Here is a 22,297-nt window from a genome sequence, read left to right as displayed (position 1 = left end):
GCCAAATTGATATGCCGATTTCAAAAGGCTACGGCCCCCTGACACCCCTTCTCAACTGTCTATGCCACGTCAAGGCTTGGTTAGCCCAGAATTGTTTAATAATGAATGAGGGAAAAACGGAAATTTTAGTTTTTGGTACTGCCCTCACTGACTTGGGACCATTGCAAAATGATGTGCGTCCCAAAGTCACCAGCCTTGGTGTCACTATAGACGGCGATTTTAAACTTGACAAACAAGTCAATGGCGTTTTAAAATTGTGTTTTTATCATCTTCGTCTTTTAGCAAAGGTAAAACCGTTTTTATCTTTTAACCTTTTTGAACAAGTCGTGCATGCTTTTATTTCAAGTCGCCTGGACTACTACAATGCACTTTAAGCTGGCATTAGCCAAAAAGCTCTCTCCCGGTTGCAGTTAGTCCAGAACGCGGCAGCACGACTTTTAACAGGGGCCAGGAGACGACAGCATATAACCCCAATCCTTGAGAGTTTGCACTGGCTCCCTGTTCATTTTAGAATTGATTTTAAAACCTTGCGGTTTGTTTTTAAAGCTTTACATGGACTGGCACCTCAGTATATCTCGGACCTCATCCAAACTTACAATCCTGCGCGCGCTCTGAGGTCCGAGAGCCAGCTCCAGCTCGTGGTGCCCAAGACCAGACTTAAAACCAGGGGAGACAGGGCCTTCTCTGTAGTCCGCCCTAAGCTCTGGAACACTCTGTCCCTCCATGTTCCAACTGCGAACTGGAGTGTTTTAAGTCTCGTCTTAAGACCCACTTTTATTCTCTGGCTTTTAATACTACGTGAGTTGTGTGGTCCTCTGTTGTCCTCTGTGTTTTTAAAATTTTGATTTCTATTTACCGTTTTAATTGGTTTTACCCTTTAAAATTGTTTTTAATCATATTTATTTTATAATGTTTTTAATTGTGTTTAATATTGTTGTGCAGCACTTTGGAAACATTTTGTTGTTTAAATGTGCTATATACATAAATAAAGTGGATTGGATTGGATTGAAATATATATTTATACTTTGAAGCGTTTGTACAGCGAGAAGAAACTGTACAGCTGAGCTTGATTTCATTTGACAGCATCAAACCAGGGTGTTTGCAAAGAGTACTGAAAATTACTGTGTATTTCCATGCCATTTTTTCCTTCCAAGAATAACAAAAGACAGGAAACACAGATTAATGAAAAGACCCCTTGGGTAAATTGTTGTTATATTTGTTTTGTAAAAGGAGACAAGCGACAATGTTGTGACAATGACATGACAAGAGGAAGCAAAAGAACTGTCCACTGTTTGTTCATGTATCTCAACTCTGAAGATAAATTGGGAAGAAGACATTGAAGTTGTGCCGCATTTAGGTAAATAGAGAGCCTTTGTAAAAGCTCATTAAAAGTCATTAATTGGTCCTCGACAATACTTTCTGTTCTCCAATAAAAAATACTTTATTTTTAATTAATAATGGAAATGATGGTTATTATTTTTCCTTTCACTTCACTTTTTGTGGAGGTTTGCTTATCGTTCACAATCTTAATAAGAGACAAAAAGACAAATGTTTTGTTTTGTTTTGTTTTGTTGGGGTTTTTTTGCATTTTAATCTGTAAAAATCGGCCCGTTCTGGATGACTGGCATAGACTTAGACTTAGACTTATACAAACTTGAATGATCCACAAGGGAAATTGTTCAACGCAGTAGCTCAGTTACAATGATGGAAAGTGTAAGGATGGAAAGGACAATGCAGGTTTAAATACACTAATATAGCGATAAAAAAATCTAACATATATACGAATATATACATAATATGTGTACAGAATAATATATATACAGATATATTATATTATGTCTATAACATATATACAATATATACCAATGACCATGTACAATATTACAGTATATACAGTATATGTGACAGCATCAGAAATAAAATAGAGAGTAGATCCAGCAGGAAATAGAAAATAGACATTATGAACATTATAAACAAAGAGAAGTAGCTAGCATGTCAGGTGTCAGGTAATAGGCAGATGTCATCTATTGCTGTATGGCGAGTGATTATACAGCTGGATGGAATGTGGTTTATGGGATATATATGGGTTTATAGCAGTTTATGGGAGCAATTCATTGTGCCGCTAAATCACTTTGAAAATACATCCAAAAACCGCCAACAATACTTCATTTACGTTCCTTAACCTGTAAAATAACCAAGCTATAGCGTCATTGGTATTGTAAGAACAAACACTGAGCAACTCTTTTGCTAGCATAGTAACACATCATCTTGGGACTAGCTGCGGAATAGGTGAGCTAGCTTTTGCGTCAGCAGCTGAATGGCTTTTGAGTTTGTAATCCAAAACACAATGCGATAGAACACCAATCTGTATTGACTGAAAACATAAACAATCATATTAGAGTATTTGTAAAGTATTAGCCCACATTTCATATTTTTCTTGTACATCGCTAGCGCAACAGAGTATGTCCTGTAGTTGTAATAACAAGCATGACATTCTGTGTGTATCTTAAACAATATTTTATTGCCTCACTCGACGGGCAGTTATGTGTTTGGTATAGCCGGCCGGGGACGTTTTTTCAAGTTGACTTTCAGTCAGCACACCATTCATGTTCGCATAGCTTGGCTCCAAGTTCCACATTTATGCCGGCAAGTCATGCCGACCTCACTATCTTGGCTTCCATCTGCTCCAATGTTTCACCCTTCTTTCATGCTGGCTTCTAGGAGCAGCAGTTCATCCTCTGTATATTCGGCTTCAAAAAGATAAGGTTGTGAATCCTCATTTGTCCAAAAATAGTTGTCTTCGTTGCCTGTTACCAAGCCTGCCATGATTAGAACATATACAAGCGTTTGTTTCCGGAAATGGGAACACAAATTTGTTGCCGTAAGTCAGATGTGCACTGCTAATAAAAACAGAATTAAATGTGCTAAGGAAATAAGTTCCAGCAATGCTTAAAATGACCAAAATACGTCAAATATTGAAAATGTAATGAACGTTGTCTGTTACTATTTTATATATATATATATATTTGCAGTGTGTGTATAAAATGTTGATGGAAGGTTTAGAGGGCTTTGAAGGTTACAATGGTGACTCCCAGTAGCCGTATCTTGCAAGCATTTATCATCTTTAAAATCCTAAAAAAATTAAAATAAAAGACATGTCTGTTCTTGTCTCTCATAATGCTTGTAAACAATAGGCAAAATTCCAAAAAAAAGTGCAGTTCTCCTTTAAACTAGGTAGGATGTCTAAGTAGGTCCAGGTCCATCCTAAACCTTAGATGGTTACAGGGATTGTCTTAAAAAGGACATATTGCAGTGAGCAGTCAGAGCGTACACTATTTGTGTGTACTGCTTTCCAACGTGGCATAGTTATATTTCCAGTTCTGTGGGCAACATCACATTTTTCCTCCTTACCATTGCTGTGGTGTCTTTTGGGAATAGTTTCATACAGAACTGTGAAGTTAGAACATATTTTTCAGACAATAAGTCGCACCCAAATACAAGGCGCACTGTCGATGATTGGGTCTTTTTGAGTTGAGTTGAGTTTGAGTTTATTTCGAACATGCATTCATACAACATGATACATCACAATTTCCAGTTTCCCTATTTAACATGTTCGGAAAGGAGTAGGAAGAAACAGAGTTTATTTAATCCTACCCCTTTTCCTTTACATAGCAGTTGCTAAAACTTTGTTCACTTCCTGTTCTCAATTTATTCACAATATACTCCATAAGTAATAACCGTTACTGTAACGCCGTTAGTTTCGGCGGTAACTAGTAATCTAACGCGTTATTTTTTATATTCAGTCACTCAGTTACCGTTACTACATGATGCGTTACTGCGTTATTTTACGTTATTTTGTATGTAGTATCGGCTAGAAACAGAAGATCTGAGTGTTTTATTGCTGCGCTACAGTGATATGCTTCTGATTCTTCCTCTGCGCTCTGTGTGTGTGTGTGTCTGGGTGTGGGAAGGGGAGGGAGGGGAGGGGGTTACGCAATACAACGTAAACCGTTGGCCAACCAAAAAGTAACCACAGAACACTAGTGTTCTGTGGTTACTTTTTGGTTGGCCAAGCGGACGTGACGACAGGCTGTCCTCACTCAGATACGCACGGACCTGGAGGGGGCGTGCCTTAAGTCCGGCTGGAAATCGAGAGAAATTTGGAGAATGGTTGTCCCGGGGAGAGGCACTGAAATTCAGAAGGGTTGTCAAGTATGAGATATTCTCACTTCTTTTCTTTTGTCGAGCACAAAGAAAAGAACATTTTATTTAAATATAAGTTGTGTCTTGGATCAAAGATCCCGTCTACTGCCCAAAACAACAATTAAAATCTGCCTGGTTAGGCTTTGTGTATGTCACGTGTGCCTTCCTTAGGTGAAGCCAGCTTTACAGCTATGTTGTTATTATGCTGTTTGTTACTTATGTATGTTATGTTGCAGCTATTTAAAATAGTTGTGTCAATTTGTTCTGGCCTGAAATAAATTGGCCCTTTGAAACATATCTTTGTCTTTGTGTGTTGTATGTAGAGCACATTGCTTAGCAGAGTTCAGTGATGCAAATGCATGTCAAGTTGATCAACAGATTGTATTACTCTCCAGGGCAATAACAGTACTGACATGAAGGCTAAAAGGGCATTAATGGGAGCTTTAAAAAAAAAAAGTAGAATAAGTAACTAAATAGTTACTTTTCACAGTAACGCATTACTTTTTGGTGTAAGTAACTGAGTTAGTAACTGAGTTACTTTTGAAATAAAGTAACTAGTAACTGTAACTAGTTACTGGTTTTCAGTAATTAACCCAACACTGGTAATAACAATACAAATAAATAAATAATACTTGGTGAAGTAAATTATATTTCATATGGTGAGATGAATAAGATTATCTCGAAAATGAATGGATGGATGAGATCAATTCAGAATGTTTATCATGGTTCCTCTTCTTTGTACCGGTACTTTGTAAACATGTTAAGTTTGAAGAGTTTCTTCAAGTGGATCATATTAGTACATTGTTTGATTTCTTTGCTTAATCCATTCCATAATGTAATTCCACATACTGATATACTGAAGGTCTTAAGTGTTGTACGTGTGTACAAATGTTTTAAATTACATTCTTCTCTAAGATTATATTTCTTTTGTTGAGAACAATTGTTGTATATTATTGGGTAGCAGATTATAGTTTTCTTTGTGTATAATTGTACGGTAGCTGTTTGCAAATTCACTATGTCGTGGAATTTCAATATTTTTGATTCAATAAATAAAGGGTTTGTATGTTCTCTATATCCAACTTTATGTATTATTCTAACTGATCTTTTTTGTAACACCGTTAATGAATGACGTGTACTTTTGTAGTTATTTCCCCAAATTTGGGTCTATGTTCATACAAAAGATGGTATTAAAGGGGTCATATTATGATCATTTTTCTACATTTAAAACACTTCCTTGTGGTCTACATAACATGTAATAGTGGTTCTTAGGTCAAAATGTTGCATTGATTATGTTTTACAGACCATATTCAAACCGCTTTCTGACTGTCTCTTCAGGATGCACTGTTTGGTGAGCGGTCTTATTTACGTGCCTCCACTTCGACTGCGTAATTTCCCCTTCATCTTTGTTGTAGTTGTTAGCGCTTCCATGTGGAGTTTACTGACAGATATAAGTTTGAACTACGGTATACGCTAATTTGTATTAGAAATGGCAACAGCGGAGCATGAATGCCCCACAACATGAGGATAGAGAAGAAAAAGAAGCCTATTGATTACGATGTGGACTACTTTTCCATGCGCTAAATTAGTCTGATTCCTTAAATAGTTTGGTTTTCTGTCATATGTCTGCCCCCCGTACACTGGGGGGCGTTTATTTCCCTTTAACGTATATAAAATGTATTGGAGGACGCGGGTCGTAAGCAAAAACTGGTGGGAGAGACTCAGAATTGTTTTGAATAATTTTTTTGGACAAAGAATGGAAAGAAAACTTTGTGATGTCTGCAAGTTTATTCAATAAGATCTGTGGATTGATGAAAGATGTTTTAAGTTTGAAGGAAAAGACTGTTCATGCCCGCTTCAGACTATACTTTAAACTTGCTATTTGTTCTGTTCAAGCTTGGCAGTTGTGTGGAATACAGAGTTTTTGCTAATCAGTTTGGTGTATGCAAATTCAGTGTGAAAATGTTTGTGTATGATTTCTTCTTTGCCTTGTAATATGTACTGACTGGCGGACGTGCGCAAATTTTGGGGACTTAAGCAGATCCCAAATACACAACAGCAGGACCCAATAGGTAAGAAAAGTAGTTTTTTGCATAATAGGGCGAAACAGAACGCCATATAATATATCCCCTAATAGGTGCTATTTTGGGGTCCTTTTACACACACCATAATAATGCCCATATGTTAAAGCACAGTACGTCTGACTATGGTAGTCGTAATGCTACAACAATTCATCAAGCGGTGCAGCGCTGTAGCTCACCAAAGTCGTACAAAACATGTTTGACAGTTTTTCAGCGCCATGTGTAATATTCTATATTCTCAATGAAACATCAAATTTTTGGTCAGGTACTTGCTGGCATAATTTATTGAACAGGCATCAACCTGCAGTCCACACCTATCTCTTATGTGTGACTGCCATATACTACACAATGGTAAATGGGTTGTACTTGTATAGCGCTTTTCTACCTTTTTAAGGAACTCAAAGTGCTTTGACACTATTTCCACATTCACCCATTCACAAACACACATTCACACATTCACACACTGATGGCGGGAGCTGCCATGCACGGCGCTAACCAGGCCCATCAGGAGCAAGGGTAATGTACCGTATAAAATTGGTTCAAGGTCGGTAAGCACAACCAGAATTAGTACATACACAAGGCGCATCAAGTTATAATGCGCACTGTCAATTTTTGAGAAAATTATAGGATTTTAAGGTTGCCTTAAAGTCCGAAAAATACGTTAAATTTACTGTAATTAACTGTAAAATCACAACTGTGAAGTTGCAGCACATAGTTGTATTTTTATTGTAATCAGTTGTAAAATCGCAAGTGTGAAGTCATAGTATATACTGCAGTTGTAAATGTATTATAAATAACTGTAAAATCACAACTGTACAGTTGCAGCATATTGTTAAAATGTTATTGTAATTTACTGGAAAATCACAGCTCTACAAATGACTGTAAATATATTTCTCAGTAAACTACGATAAATGTTACTGTGAAAGTAATGCAATTATTAGCCAATAATTTGTTGTAAATTTACAATGACATTTCTTACAGTGTAGATATAAAACAAAATTAGTCAACCAGGCCACTGTATAGTACTGTAGCGTGTGAAGTGTGAGGATCAAGACATTTGCATTACACCATGGAAACATTTCTATTGTTTCTCAGTTAAATATGTATTTGCACTCATAATCCTAATAAGGAAATGATGAAGGGGAAATAGCTTCTTCAGATAAATGTGATTGTGTTGCAATACTAAAGAGTACACGCTTTTGGCAAACAGCACAATAATGAATTCATAGTGGAGCTATTTGTCTCCACTTGGTGTGGCTGATATCTAACAGGACCTAAATAGGGTAGTGTTTGCTCGCGTTTAGCAGCTGGGGGTTGCTTTGCAGGGCACAGAGTGTGACTGGATGTGGTCCTTGCCAAAGGCTACATCAGATTATCTAATGTATAAACACCTCGACTGTCATCACCGTGAGTATGAATCTGGAAGAGCTCTCATCAGATTTACATCTTATTGCTGTTAACTGCAGTACTGCACTGAGGCAAACTGCAGAATACATGTAGTATGGTGTTGGTGGCAAAGAAGCGTGTTGTCACATGTGCAAAATGTAAAAGAGGGCTCATTTACGTGTGTGAGTACCAGATTTTCCAAACAATAGAGTACACCGATATACAAGCCGCACCTACTAAATATTAGAAGAAACAAATATTTAAAAAAAAAAATGTATCTGCGCCATACTATAAGCCGCAGATATATACGAAGTGAAATTAGTTATTTACACAAAAAGATTTTGTAAACGTTTATTTGAATACCCTAATTGTTTCCAAACAGTGCCTATCATACTTGCCAACCTTGAGACCTCCGATTTCCGGAGGTGGGGCGTGGGGGCGTGGTCGGTGGTGTGGTTAAGAGGGGAGGAGTATATTTACAGCTAGAATTCACTAAGTCAAGTATTTCACATACATATATATATATATATATATATATATATATATATATATATATATATATATATATATATATATATATATAGAAATACTTGACTTTCAGTGAATTCTAGCTATATATATATATATATATATATATATATATATATATATATATATATATATATATATATATATATATATATATATATATATATATTTATTTATTTTATTATATATATATATATATATATATATATATATATATATATATATATATATATATATATATATATATATATATATATATATATATAAGAGAAATACTTGATTCAATTTCAGTGTTCATTTATTTACACATATACACACACACTCATTGTTGAGTTAAGGGTTGAATTGTCCATCCTTGTTCTATTCTCTGTCACTATTTTTCTAACCATGCTGAACACCCTCTCTGATGATGCATTCTGCTTCGTCTCCTTGTTGTGTGCGCAGTTGTGCACTGCACTCTCTAAAATCCCTAGATGTTATTGTCACATATGCATGTACAGTAGACGGCAGTATTGTCCTGTTTAAGAGTGTCACAACATTGCTGTTTACGGCAGACGAACTGCTTTACGGTAGACAAAAACGTGACTGCTGTTGTTGTGTGTTGTTGCCGCGCTGGGAGGACGTTAATGAAACTGCCTAACAATAAACCCACGTAAGAAACCAAGAACTCGCCCTCGATCATTCTACAGTAATAACGTGATTGGGCAGCCACGCTGTTTATATTGTGGGAAAGCGGACGTGAAAACACGCTGTCGACACGTCACTCAGGTCTGCATGAATTTCGAGAGATTTTTGGGAGAAAATTTGTCCCGGGAGGTTTTCGGGAGAGGCGCTGAATTTCGGGAGTCTCCCGGAAAATCCGGGAGGGTTGGCAAGTATGGCCTATAACAAGACAGTAAAACGGCTGATCAAACAAAACACAAGTCATCCTCATGCACCCACTAGTTGCGGAATCTAGCAGAAGCTAGCTCGCCAATCAGCTAAACAGACTCAACAAATCCAGGGTTAATTTACAAGACTGAAACAATAGAAAAATAATGCCATTGTAAGTTAATGATAACACAGACACTTGTAAATGTGTTAGCATATTAGCTGATGCTAAAGACACTAGCTTTATTACATTATGGTAGCACATATAAATATGCATGAAAACACTCCTACAGACATAACACGTGGGACGGTTTAGTAAACATTCATTGTTTTAGCTATATTGTATAACTTACAAACGTTCCTTGGAGTGATGAATGAAGAATGGGGACGGAGTGGCTCCGGTGACAGAGTGGCCATGCCAGCATTGAGGGTTTTAGGTTTGATCCCAGCTGAGTCCTTGGGCAAGACACTTCACCCTTGCTCCTGATGGATTGTGGTTAGTGCCTTGCATGACAGTTCCCGCCATCAGTGTGTGAATGTGTGTGTGAATGTGGAAATAGTGTCAAAATGGTTTGAGTACCTTGAAGTTAAAAAAGCGCTATACAAGTATAATCTATTCACTATTTACATAATCCATACATGTAGAAACGCTATTGATGACGAGAAGACGGAACCGCACTTGTACTTCCAGTTGAAAGCACTAAACAGAAGGAAATACTGCAGACCAGGGGTGCCCAAAGTGGGGCCTACAAGCCAAATTCGGCCCACCAAGTCATTTTGTTTGACGGACCAAAGGTTGGCTTACCAAAATTTAATACATATTAATCCTCTTTTAAGCTCACACAATCACTGATGGCATGTCCGCAAGACTAACAAGTTGTCATCTATGGAATCGATGTCATCTATCGATAATCTCCACTACATTAAACAGTGGTGGTATGGGATTGAACTACTCAGTTATTGTGCAGCTGTTTGCTTAAAATCGCTGTGTTTGGCCCATTGGCACATTTTCACGTTGGCCCTTGAAGGCAAAAAGTTTGGACACCCTGGCTGTAGACTCCATTATGTGTTCAATATTTAGTATATACATTAGACAGTGGCTCAATTATGAATTGATGTGTATACATAAATATGTCCTCATTTATCTTGCAGTGCTTTTTTTAAGGTATTTTCTTGATGCGTGTCTGGCTTCCACACCTGTTGATCCACGTCGCTGCACCTGCTAAATAGTTAAACATTTCATTTAAGTTTTGATTTTTTTACATGAAAATCGTAAATTATTTTGCTTTTGTTACCATTTTTAATGTTGCGGAAAAGGAACTGGAAGTAAATAAAGAAAAACCTGCAGTTTTAAAAGCGACAGGCGAATGAAGGCATCCTCAATGCACTATAGCATCCTCGCCAGCGAGCTAGTGGCTAATGTCCCTCCACAGTGGGAAGCTTCTTCTAAATCATTAGTCCTTGCCTCCATGGTGACAAATAAACTACATTTCTTACAAGTATCATTATCAGTAGAAGACAAGAACTAGCTAAACATGCTACATTATGCACAGTAGGAAGATACAATAACCAATGCTAAACGCTAAGCTAGAAATCTTGAACCAGCTCAGTGGCCTTGTGGTTAGAGCGTCCGCCCTGAGACTGGAAGGTCGTGAATTCAAACCTTGGCCGAGTCATACCAAAGATTATAAAAATAAGACCCATTGCCTCACTGCTTGGCAATCAGCATCAAGGGTAGGAATTGGGGGTTAAATCACCAAATGATTCCTGAGCGTGGCGCATGCTGCTGCTCACTGCTCCCCTCACCTCCCAGGGGGTGAACATGGGGATGGGTCAAATGCAGAGGACAAATTTCACCACACCCAGTGTGTGTGTGACGATTGTTGGAACTTTAACTATTAACTTTTAAACAGGGGTCGTTGGACAGTAACAATAACAAGAATCCATCAGTTTAGCGTCGATACTACAGTGATTATATCAATATGTTTTACTAAAACAAAATAATTTTTTGTTATAGTTATATAAGGCTGCATACATATCATCTTATAGAATTTTGGCCATATCACCCATCCTTACTGATATGTATTCAAATTCATCTTTAATTGGCTAGGTATTATTTGAGAAACACAAGGGATTTGTTGTAGGATTTTAAGGAAAACGAGAAAAACATTATTCACTGAAACAAATTGTACATTTAAGTTATATATACTGTATGACTCCTGAAAGCCAGCGTCTTCTGCAGTGGACATTTGTGTTTTGCATGAACCACATCTAAACTACTGTAATGTCATCTGGTGTAACACCTTCCCTACCTATCTTCACAAATTAGAATCCATGCAAAAGAAAATCATACGGTCCCTGTCATGGTCTAAGTTTAATGCCCCCACTCGACATCTATTCCATAATTATCATCTCTTAAGACTGACAGAGTTCAATATTTATCACAATGCTTGTCTAACCTATCAAGTCATCCACAGGCTGAATCTTAGGCTCTGTAGCTTGGTTCCTATCTATCATCCCCAGCATGCCCACCACACTCGTAACTTAGATCTGATATCAGGTAAACATCGTCTACTGGCTTGTACTGCTCGAAGTGTTGTATGCAGGGGACCAAAGATTTGGAACCGGCTTGATGAGAGCCTCAAGATGCTGTATTCATTCTCCAACTTCAAAAAGAAACTGAAAACTTCCCTATTAAAGGGGAACATTATCACCAGACCTATGTAAGCGTCAATGCAGAAAAAAGACTACATATTTTTTTAACCGATTTCCGAACTCTAAATGGGTGAATTTTGGCAAATTAAACGCCTTTCTATTATTCGCTCTCGGAGCGATGACGTCACAACGTGACGTCACATCGGGAAGCAATCCGCCATTTTCTCAAACACCGAGTCAAATCAGCTCTGTTATTTTACGTTTTTTCGACTGTTTTCCGTACCTTGGAGACATCATGCCTCGTCGGTGTGTTGTCGGAGGGTGTAACAACACGAACAGGGACGGATTCAAGTTGCACCAGTGGCCCAAAGATGCGAAAGTGGCAAGAAATTGGACGTTTGTTCCGCACACTTTACCGACGAAAGCTATGCTACGACAGAGATGGCAAGAATGTGTGGATATCCTGCGACACTCAAAGCAGATGCATTTCCAACGATAAAGTCAAAGAACACCCATTGAATCTGCCGGAGTGTGTGAGCAATTCAGGGACAAAGGACCTCGGTAGCACGGCAAGCAATGGCGGCAGTTTGTTCCCGCAGACGTGCGAGCTAAACCCCCTGGATGTCTTGGCTCACACCGTCCCTTATGCCACCGAAGATGATCAAGAGAAGAATATCGACCCTAGCTTCCCTGGCCTGCTGACATCAACTCCAAAACTGGACAGATCAGCTTTCAGGAAAAGAGAGCGGATGAGGGTATGTCTACAGAATATATTAATTGATGAAAATTGGGCTGTCTGCACTCTCAAAGTGCATGTTGTTGCCAAATGTATTTCATATGCTGTAAACCTAGTTCATAGTTGTTAGTTTCCTATAATGCCAAACAAACACATACCAATAGTTGGTTAGAAGGCGATCGCCGAATTCGTCCTCGCTTTCTCCCGTGTCCCTGGCTGTCGTGTTGTTTTCGTTGGTTTCGCTTGCATACGGTTCAAACCGATATGGCTCAATAGCTTCAGTTTCTTCTTCAATTTCGTTTTCGCTACGTGCCTCCACACTACAACCATCCGTTTCAATACATGCGTAATCTGTTGAATCGCTTAAGCCGCTGAAATCCGAGTCTGAATCCGAGCTAATGTCGCTATAGCTTGCTGTTCTATGCGCCATGTTTGTTTGTGTTGGCATCACTATGTGACGTCACAGGAAAATGGACGGGTGTATATAACGATGGTTAAAATCAGGCACTTTGAAGCTTTTTTTAGGGTTATTGCGTGATGGGTAAAATTTTGAAAAAAACTTCGAAAAATAAAATAAGCCACTGGGAACTGATTTTTAATGGTTTTAACCCTTCTGAAATTGTGATAATGTTCCCCTTTAACCGCCTATCTCTAATGCCTCATGTGGGGTAGACTGCTGTTGGGTTTTGCATGGTTGAATGAATGTATGTATGTATTTTGTGTTTATCATATAACGTTTTTTTTGTTGTTTTTTTGTGCTTGCCACCATGTTTCATCATTCCATGTATATACTGTCCTCTGGATCCCCTGCCAAAAGCTTCTTCTAGCTTATTTGGGGGTATCCTTTCACTTACCAACATCCTTAAATGTTATCCACTACTATTGTAATTGTTCTATGGTATTGTGAATAAACTTGAAATGCAGGAATGCGGGATAATTTTTACCAAAATGTGTAACTCTGACCAAAGAAATAGACCAAAAACAAATGTCCACTGCAGAGGACACTGTTTCTCAGGATTAAAAACATACAAAAACAACTAAAATGATTGAATTAAATGATGAACCTTTACAAAAAATGTAGGTTTAGGGGTTTTACCTATGTGTAAATGCATGTATGTGTACATGTAGTCACGGCACTGCTGAGGTGTGCAAAGTGGCAAAAATCACTGTGAGCTTCCAAGCTAGCTGTTTAAGAAGTTAAGAGCTGTTGGAATGGGAGAATGAGCCTCAAAAGGTGTCTCGAGTCCAGGAGAATGTAGTTGTCCTTGCAGCATGCAGGTCTTCAAGAGTGGGTAGTAACGGTGTCGATGATCCTTTCACTAGCGGTCCTTACTGTTGGTTGGAATCTGATTTTGTCCTTTTTTGTAGCAGCACCCAACCAGTCTGTGACTGATGATCACAGAAGTGTAAAAAAGCTGCCTCATCAGCTCCTGTGTTAAGTCCTGCTGCAGGAAATATAGCCTGTGCTGGGCTTTTTTAGGATGGACTTGATGTTAACCTCTCACCTCAGATCGAGAGAGATTATGGATCCCAAGCACTTGAAGGTCTTTGACAAATGACACAGGGCAGTTGGACAGGGTGAGGTGCAGCTGTGACAACACTTGTTTTTCTGAAGTACAAAATCATCTCTGCAGTCTTGAACGTGTTCACCTCCTGGTTGTGCTGGTTGCACTAAAGCAGGGGTTTTTAACCTTTTTGACCTCAGGGCCCAACTTTTCCACTACAGAGGAGCCTGGGGCCCAATCAAGTATTAACACTGAATTATTAATCTTACTCTGGATTTTAATCGTATTTAATAATTACATCCAACCTACTTACAGTTCACAACCTCAACAAATGATATGAAACCATGTGTTAATCACAAAGATTATTATTTATTTAACACATAAACCATAGGTTAGGTTGATTAGAAAAATAAGTACCGTACTAACCAAATATACTGCATAAGAGGGGCTAATAAATGGCTGATGAAAAGTACATTTTAATTTACAATTATGTTGTGCTAAAATAAATGTACTAAATTAATAATAGTATGTTTCTTAACTAAACTAATTGTCAAGCTCAAATGAAAATACAGCTTCACCACTTTAGTCATAATTTTTGCGCTATGACTTTAGTTCCAGACTTATTCTGTTTGCTTGAGATTGTCATCACAAGTGGTGGAAAAGTGTGTTACAGCTCAGTACTGCTGCAGCCGCAGCTGCAAAACAGATTTGTTATGGCTGCCTTCGTGACATTAGGTTTAGGGTGGGTAGGGGGCCTTTCAGGAGTCTAATAATAATGATATATAGATCATATTCAAGACCAAAATGAGGCCACAAACGACAACAAAAGAGAAGAAATATAATATTAGAGAAAAATGTAATTTAAAACATTTGTACGCACGTATAACACTTAAGACCTTCAGTATATCAGTATGTGAAATTCAATTCTAGAATGGATTAGGCAAATAAATCAAACAATGTACTAATATGATCCACTTGAAGAAACTAAGTACAAAGAAGAAGAACCATGATAAACATTCTGAATTTATTTCATCCATCCATTCATTTTCTAGATAATCTTATTTATACCAACATATGAAATATAACTTACTTCAATAATTGTTATTTATTTATTTATTTTTAATGTTATTACTTATGGAGTATATTTTAAATAAATTGAGAACAAGAAGTGAACAAAAGTGTTAGTAACTGCTATGTAAAGGAAAAGGGGTAGGACTAAATAGTTCTGCTTCTTCCTCCTCCTTTTCAAATATGTTGAATAGAAAAACTTGAAATTGTGATGTATCATGTTGTATGCATGCATGTTCAAATAAACTCAAACTCAAACTCCACTTTCTGTCGATATCTAGACTCATCACCATCTTTGATGATGCAATTTTCAGAAGTTTGACAACCAGTTGGATGCATTGAGGTGCGGTAGTTTAAATGATACTCATATTGGAGCCTTGCAGCATTGCTATATACTGATATTAATCCAAAAAGATATCAACACGACTCAGACATACTTTAATTATTTTGTCTGATTCACTCTTTAAATCGAAGTGGAAATGTTTTGGCGACACCTACTGGTCACAAAAATGAGTTTGGTTAAATTCACAATGCAGTAAGTCGAATGATGCGGACAAGTTTGTTACTGCATACTTTCTAATACACTTCTGCCTTGGAGACTTTGTAAGTAATATGCGGCTATAATTATTTGATACTTGTTTATATTGACGCTTGTTGTGTTTGGACTGCAATATTGTCACCTATTATGTTTGTCTAGCTTGTGTGCTATTGTGTGCTTAGCTGTTGTGTAGCTGCTAGCTCCAAGTAGCCCATAGCCTGCCATGTTTACCTTTTGTAAATGACTTCACAAAAAGAAAAGAAAAGACCAACCTTGCGTGTTAATTGGAGGACATTTAGATGTTAACTGGCTGTCCAGATTTGCACTAGTAAACACGCTGCAGGACCGCTTGTATCTGAGATTGTATATATAGGCCAATATCATCTGATGGTTGATTTATTTTTATTTTTTTGATAATATCAGACCAATATTCGATATCAATATTAGATCAAAACACCCCTAGTTGATAGTACATGTGGATGAGGTCTCCCCCCCCCCCCCACCGAATGCAACAAAATCTGTGCTCCAACATGACTTACTTTCTGTGTCAGCAATGGAGAGTGACGGAGAGGTGGTCATCAGTCCAGTGCGGAACTGCAGTCACTGCGAGAGCCGCGAATGCCACGAGATAAAGGGAGACATCGTCTGCTACTGTGACGATGACCTCATCCTGGCACCAGATGGCGTGTCCTGCATCAACTCAACAGGTATTTTATACATTGTCTCACCCTGTCCCACCATGGTGCAGTTGTAACTGATTGAGCTAAATGTAATTGTAAATGCACTGTGACTCAGTGAATAAGAACATTAATTCATCTGCAAAAGTAATTATGCCCTGAAAGCATTTTGTTTTATCTTGGTAAATTAATTTATTATCCGTAACAAAATGACCAATCCTTACTGGGAATTATTGCAAAGTACTTAATGGTTTTAGTACTGTTCAGTGCATTCGGAACATATTCACAGCGCTTCCCTTTTCCACATTTTGTTATGTCACAGCCTTATTCCAAAATGGAATAAATTCATTTTTGTTCTTAAAATTCTACACACAATAGCCCACAATAAAATGTTAAAAATCACATGTGCATAAGTATTCACAGCCTTTTCTCAATACTTTGTTGATGTACCTTTGGCAGCAATTACAGCCTCATGTCTTTTTAAATATGATGCCACAACCTTGGCACACCTATCTAAGCTCCATCAGCTTGAATGGGAAGTGTTGGTTTTCATCCATGATGTCTCTGTACCTTGCTGCATTTATTTTAGTCGAGTCAGGGAGGTGGCCCAGAACCCGATAGTCACTCTGTCAGAGCTACAGCCTTCCTCTGTGAAAAGAGTAGAACCTTCCAGAAGGACAGCCATCTCTGCAGCAATCCACCAATGAGGCCTGTATGGTATAGTGGGCAGACAGAAGCCATTTCTTAGTAAAAAGTTTGCCAAAATGCACCTGAAATACTCTCAGACCATGAGAAACTAAATTCTCTGGTCTGATGAGACAAAGATTAAACTCTTTGGTTTGAATGCCAGGCATTATGTTTGGAGGAAACCAGGCACCACTCATTACCAGGCAAATACCATCTCAACAGTGAAGCATGGTGGTGGCAGCATCATGCTGTGGGGATGTTTTTCACCGGCAGGAAATGGGAGACTAGTCAGGATAGAGGGACAGATGGATGCAGCCATGTAAAGAGACGATGAAAGCTTCTCATCAACCTGATGGAGCTTGAGAGGTGCTGCAAAGAGGAATGGGCAAAACTGCCCAAAGTTAGGTGTGCCAAGATTGTGGCATCGAATTCAAGAAAACTTGAATACAGCCCCAAAGGTGGGGCTGTGTGGGACATATGATTTTCTTTTTTTTAATAAATTATCAAAGATTTTTAAAAAACTGTTTACATTGATATTATGTGGTATTTTGCGTATAATTTTGGAATAAGAATGTAACCCAGTGGTTCTTAACCTGGGTTCGATCGAACCCTAGGGGTTCGGTGAGTCGGCATAAGGGGTTCGGCAGAGCCTCCGCCGCGGAGGTCATGACACGCCCGACTCATCGTATAAACAAAAACTTCTCCCTGTCGGCGTTTTATGGATACCCCCAAAACAATGTTCCCTCTAATTTTCCATATGTGTGAGCAAACGCAAAAACTTCTTGAGCATTCATGTGGAGCACATGTGAGCGCCATCAGACCTGCAGCACACCTGTCCCAAACCTGGCTAAATAACAAGTTCAGTGTTTTATTATTATAATCAAATGACAGCAGTCATTTCCATGAGATTATTTTCTAATATAAGTGTTTTGGCCCACTTACAATTACTATAACATGTTGTTTTTCATGAGCTGTGTACTAGTATTATATATCTGGGTGGGGGTCCTGCTTTGGAAATAATGTGTACCCCTTTCAGATATCGCATTTAGTTCCCACTAAAACATTCACATGTTGCACAATGAGATGTAAACATGGGATCATGTGTACATTCCTGTAACTTTCTGTTTGTAAAATATATCTTTATTAGTATTTCTTTAATATAATAAATCATTTTATGATTTCGGTTCGGGTTCGGTGAATGCACATAAAATACTGGTGGGGTTCGGTACCTCCAACAAGGTTAAGAACCACTGCTGTAACCTAAGAACATGTAGAAAAAATTAAGTACTGTGAATATTTTCCGGATACACTGTACATGTTGAGTCAAGGTCCACTATTACATTTGATCAAATAACTTATCATGTCTAATATTTAGGATAAAAGATTGATGCCGATGTGTATTTGAAATATTTAGAGCAGTATGACTTATATTGCCTTGTCATTGTGTCTGTGCATGAAGACCACTTTAACCTTCACTATAAATAGGTTCTCACACAGCTGTAACAAAAGGCTGAGAAGCCAGAATAACCCCTTCAATTACCATTTGTTATTGCAGATGAATAATGAAAATATGAATGTGGATCCGAAATAAATCGATACGGGGGAGATGTCACAATCGCTACAATCAAAATAATAGCGGCATTACCATTTCAATATCTTGATGACTTAGACTTTCTCCTCGCCACGAGGATTTGCACATCAATTCTGTGTTAGGACAAGCAACAGATAATTGTATGGCACCCAGTCAAAAAAGGTCAGCGTCTCAATATGGTGCCTTTCGGCGTGCACTTTTGTATGTCAGCTTGAACAAGAGCAATAAGATCTTCCGTCAACACAGAAAATTGATATGCTGCGCTGCTGCGCAGCTCCTTGACTCTGTCGTGTCATCCCTTTCACATCATTAATTAAGTTTAGGATCAGAGCGACCAAAGGGAATGTTAATATGTTGCATGGGGAGGTAACGACTGGAACATTGTTGTCTTCCCTTTTCATGCAGAGGTGTCCCTCCTGCCTTCCCAGCCGTCTGTGTCCCACTTGGCTCTGGGTCTTTCTGTCGGCACCTCAGCCCTTATCGCCGCCCTGCTGCTGGCCGTGTCTGGAGTCATGATAAGTAAGTGTTATTGATGCAATAAAATGTTCTTTGAATGACCCCCTGCTTTGAGAAGATGATACATGAAGATAGTACATTACCAGAGGATTTTTTTTCTGTGAAAAAAGATGATTAAGGGATGCACACTGCAACGTAAAAAAAAAAAAAAAAATTGTTTACATTTGTATTAAATTAATATATTGTACAAAATGTATTATATTAGTTTTTGGGGGGAGTTTTTCTCACAGGACTGCAGTCTATCTGTGGCAGGGGGGGTGGCATATTGCTTCTAACTTACACAAGTTAGAAGCATGCAAAAGTGAGCAAAAAACATAAAAATAAAAAAACGTGTTTTTATGTCACAAGGCTGTGTTTGCTTTTGATAGGGGGGTTAGAGTAGGGCTGGGTATTGTTTACATCCTAAACAATACTAGTACCAAATTGGTACTTTAAAAACACAGCCGGCACACTTTAAAACGGTGCCCAAACCGGTACTTGTAGAAATAGGAAAACATTTCGGAAATTGTGTGACATTCAAGTTGAGCAGAATAGTAATTAAATTAATTATATAAATTAAATGATAACGAAGTCACATGTGTCACACTCAAGGCCCGCAGGCCAAATGTGGCCAACAATGTTATGTTATGTGGTCCATGAGAGCTTAAAAAGTGTTTTTGCGTAGACTTTTATTTTGAATGTGTCACTTCTGCTTCTAGTTATGTTACATGCAGTAACTCATTTCCCCTGCTTTCTCATTCAATCAATGCTCAAGTCATTAACAGTCCCCATTATTGATTTTTTCTAAATGTTTGTGATATTTTAACGTCGAAGTTGAAATTATAGCTGTGCCATTTATTAAATCGCGTCTGACTGCCAATAGGAAAACTAATTGAAGCTTATTGTGTGCATGTATGTTAGCTGCTGTTGTTATACTGAAAAAAAGATACAGATTTGCCTGAGTTTTTTCATTGGTAAGAACAGTGATGAGATCCATCCATCCATCCATTTTCTACCGCTTATTCCCTTTGGGGTCTAGGGGGGCGCTGGAGCCTATCTCAGCTACAATCGGGCGGAAGGCGGGGTACACCCTGGACAAGTCGCCACCTCATTGCAGGGCCAACACAGATAGACAGACAACATTCACACTCACATTCACACACTAGGGCCAATTTAGTGTTGCCAATCAACCTATCCCCAGGTGCATGTCTTTGGAGGTGGGAGGAAGCCGGAGTGCCCGGAGGGAACCCACGCAGTCACGGGGAGAACATGCAAACTCCACACAGAAAGATCCCGAGCCCGGGATTGAACCCAAGACTACTCAGGACCTTCGTAATGTGAGGCAGATGCACTAACCCCTCTACCACCGTGCTGCCCCAGTGATAAGATATTCAAATAAAATCAACCTTGTTATATAGCACTTTTCATATACAGACAAATGGCAAACAAAGTGCTGTACAAAAAACACAGAAGAGAAGAAAGCATAAAAACACACGCGCACACACAGCAATATTGACAATAACAAAGCCAAAACAAAACATGGCATGGCACTGAGGATTCGAGGAAAAACGTCACTTTTGAAGGGTCCACACTGGACAATAACTCAAATTAAAGCCATCTAAAAAATAGTATAAAACGTGGCTCGGTTCCTGGTTCGATCCCCAGCTTCCGCCATCCTAGTCACATCCGTTGTGTCCTTGAGCAAGACACTTCACCCTTGCTACTGATGGGTCGTGGTTAGGGCCTTGCGTGGCAGCTCTCGCCATCAGTGTGTGAATGTGGAAATAGTGTCAAAGTTCTTTGAGTACCTTGAAGGTAGAAAAGCTCTATACAAGTACAAACGTAAAATCCATTTACCATTTACTATATATATGATAAAATATATGTAAAACTAAAATATATAAATATAAATATTACATTAATAAGTTAATAAAAACATAACATTAAGAGAATAATAGCAGTAATATTAATAATTAATATTACAATATTATAATACAATAATATAATAAACTGAGTTTAAGATAAAGAGTAAAAAGCCTGATTAAAGAGGTGTGTCTTTAGCCTTTTTTCAAAAATGTCAGTGGTCTCTGCAGTCCTGAGATCCTCTGGCAAACTGTTCCAGAGGTGGGGGCCATAGTGGCTAAATGCCATCTCACTGTGGGTCTTTGTTTTGGTATTTGGTAAAGCTAAAAGGCCAATGCCAGAGGAACCTCAGGATCGACGAGGGTTGATACGGTAAAATAAAAACAGGTCAGATAGATAAGAAACTAACTTTAACATTTTTTAAATATTGTGCTTGTTTATTCAGAGTTTAGTGTCTGATATGAAAAAGCAGCAAAATATGATATGGCCCTTTGTGAAAATGATTGTGACACACCCGAACAAAGAAATTCATTTAAAAGTGACAAGTAAAATTTACAGCAAATTGTCATTATTATAGCAGCAATAAAAACATAGAGAATGTGCAAAAAAATCACTTACTTGGGTTGTAATGTTCGGTGCTCATAATTCCAGGTGTTTCTGAATGCAACCTTGCTCGTCATAACCGTCGTAATGACGAAATGCCATGTTGTTGTTGTTGGCGTTGTTGCGGTGTTATGAGGGCTGCTGTTGGCGTGTTAAAGTCAGCGATAAAGTTTCAATGCAGTTGTTTTAACCAAGATTGTGGAGTTTTCTCATTTCCTCATTCATATTTTGCATGTTTTTTATACATAATTTTGTTGAAGTTCTAATTATTTTTCTGACGCTAATACTATGAATCACACAGACAACAACATTTATTTATGATTCATTATTAAATCTAAGTTGCTGGGTGTCGCTACATAACTCAGCAGTATTTCTCAGATTAATTTTCCTAGTTCCTTATTAATTTAACCAATGCATTTTTCGAAAAGATTAAATTATGATTTCAGGCAAAAATCTTGGTTATTTAGAATAACCAATGTATTGATGAGCACCACAGCTAGTAAGCTCTTGACACACTGTGGGGGAACAGGTAGGTATTGGTCAAAGTAGATCTTATTGGACTTTTATAAACATTGGCAATAGTCAACTTTCTAAGCATGTTTTCTTGACAATTGATCATTTCGAAGTCATGCTCAGGTGTCCCTGAGCAAGACACAGAACCCCTGCTCCTGATGGTCCGTAGTTGCATTACAGCTTCCGCCATCAGTATTCTGCAATTTTGTTGTTCTTAATGTGCAATGACAATAAAAGCCTAGTATTAATATTATTATTATACTATATTTATCATCTGCGATGAGGTGGCGACTTGTCCAGG

The 22,297-nt window shown here is 38.2% G+C and overlaps 2 protein-coding genes across 6 annotated transcripts in view; both read left to right on the top strand.

The window, feature by feature from the left end:
- alk (ALK receptor tyrosine kinase) overlaps nt 1-22,297 on the top strand; it is a 946,171-nt gene that overhangs the window by 854,354 nt on the left and 69,520 nt on the right. For all 3 annotated transcript variants that reach the window (XM_061968449.1, XM_061968451.1, XM_061968450.1), the window contains 2 exons: nt 16,119-16,274; nt 18,928-19,041. In XM_061968449.1, coding sequence (XP_061824433.1) covers nt 16,119-16,274; nt 18,928-19,041 — 270 coding nt within the window. The remainder of the gene's footprint in view (nt 1-16,118; nt 16,275-18,927; nt 19,042-22,297) is intronic.
- Nucleotides 1-22,297, top strand: part of LOC140678985 (uncharacterized) — a 119,059-nt gene that overhangs the window by 69,207 nt on the left and 27,555 nt on the right. The gene's annotated exons all lie outside the window — the stretch shown is intronic.

Source organism: Nerophis lumbriciformis, linkage group LG08 (genome assembly GCF_033978685.3).
Source record: "Nerophis lumbriciformis linkage group LG08, RoL_Nlum_v2.1, whole genome shotgun sequence".
In the NCBI taxonomy this organism is placed as follows: Eukaryota; Metazoa; Chordata; class Actinopteri; order Syngnathiformes; family Syngnathidae; genus Nerophis; species Nerophis lumbriciformis.
Note: the sequence above shows the minus strand (reverse complement) of the source record. Positions and strands in the feature narration are given on the sequence as shown.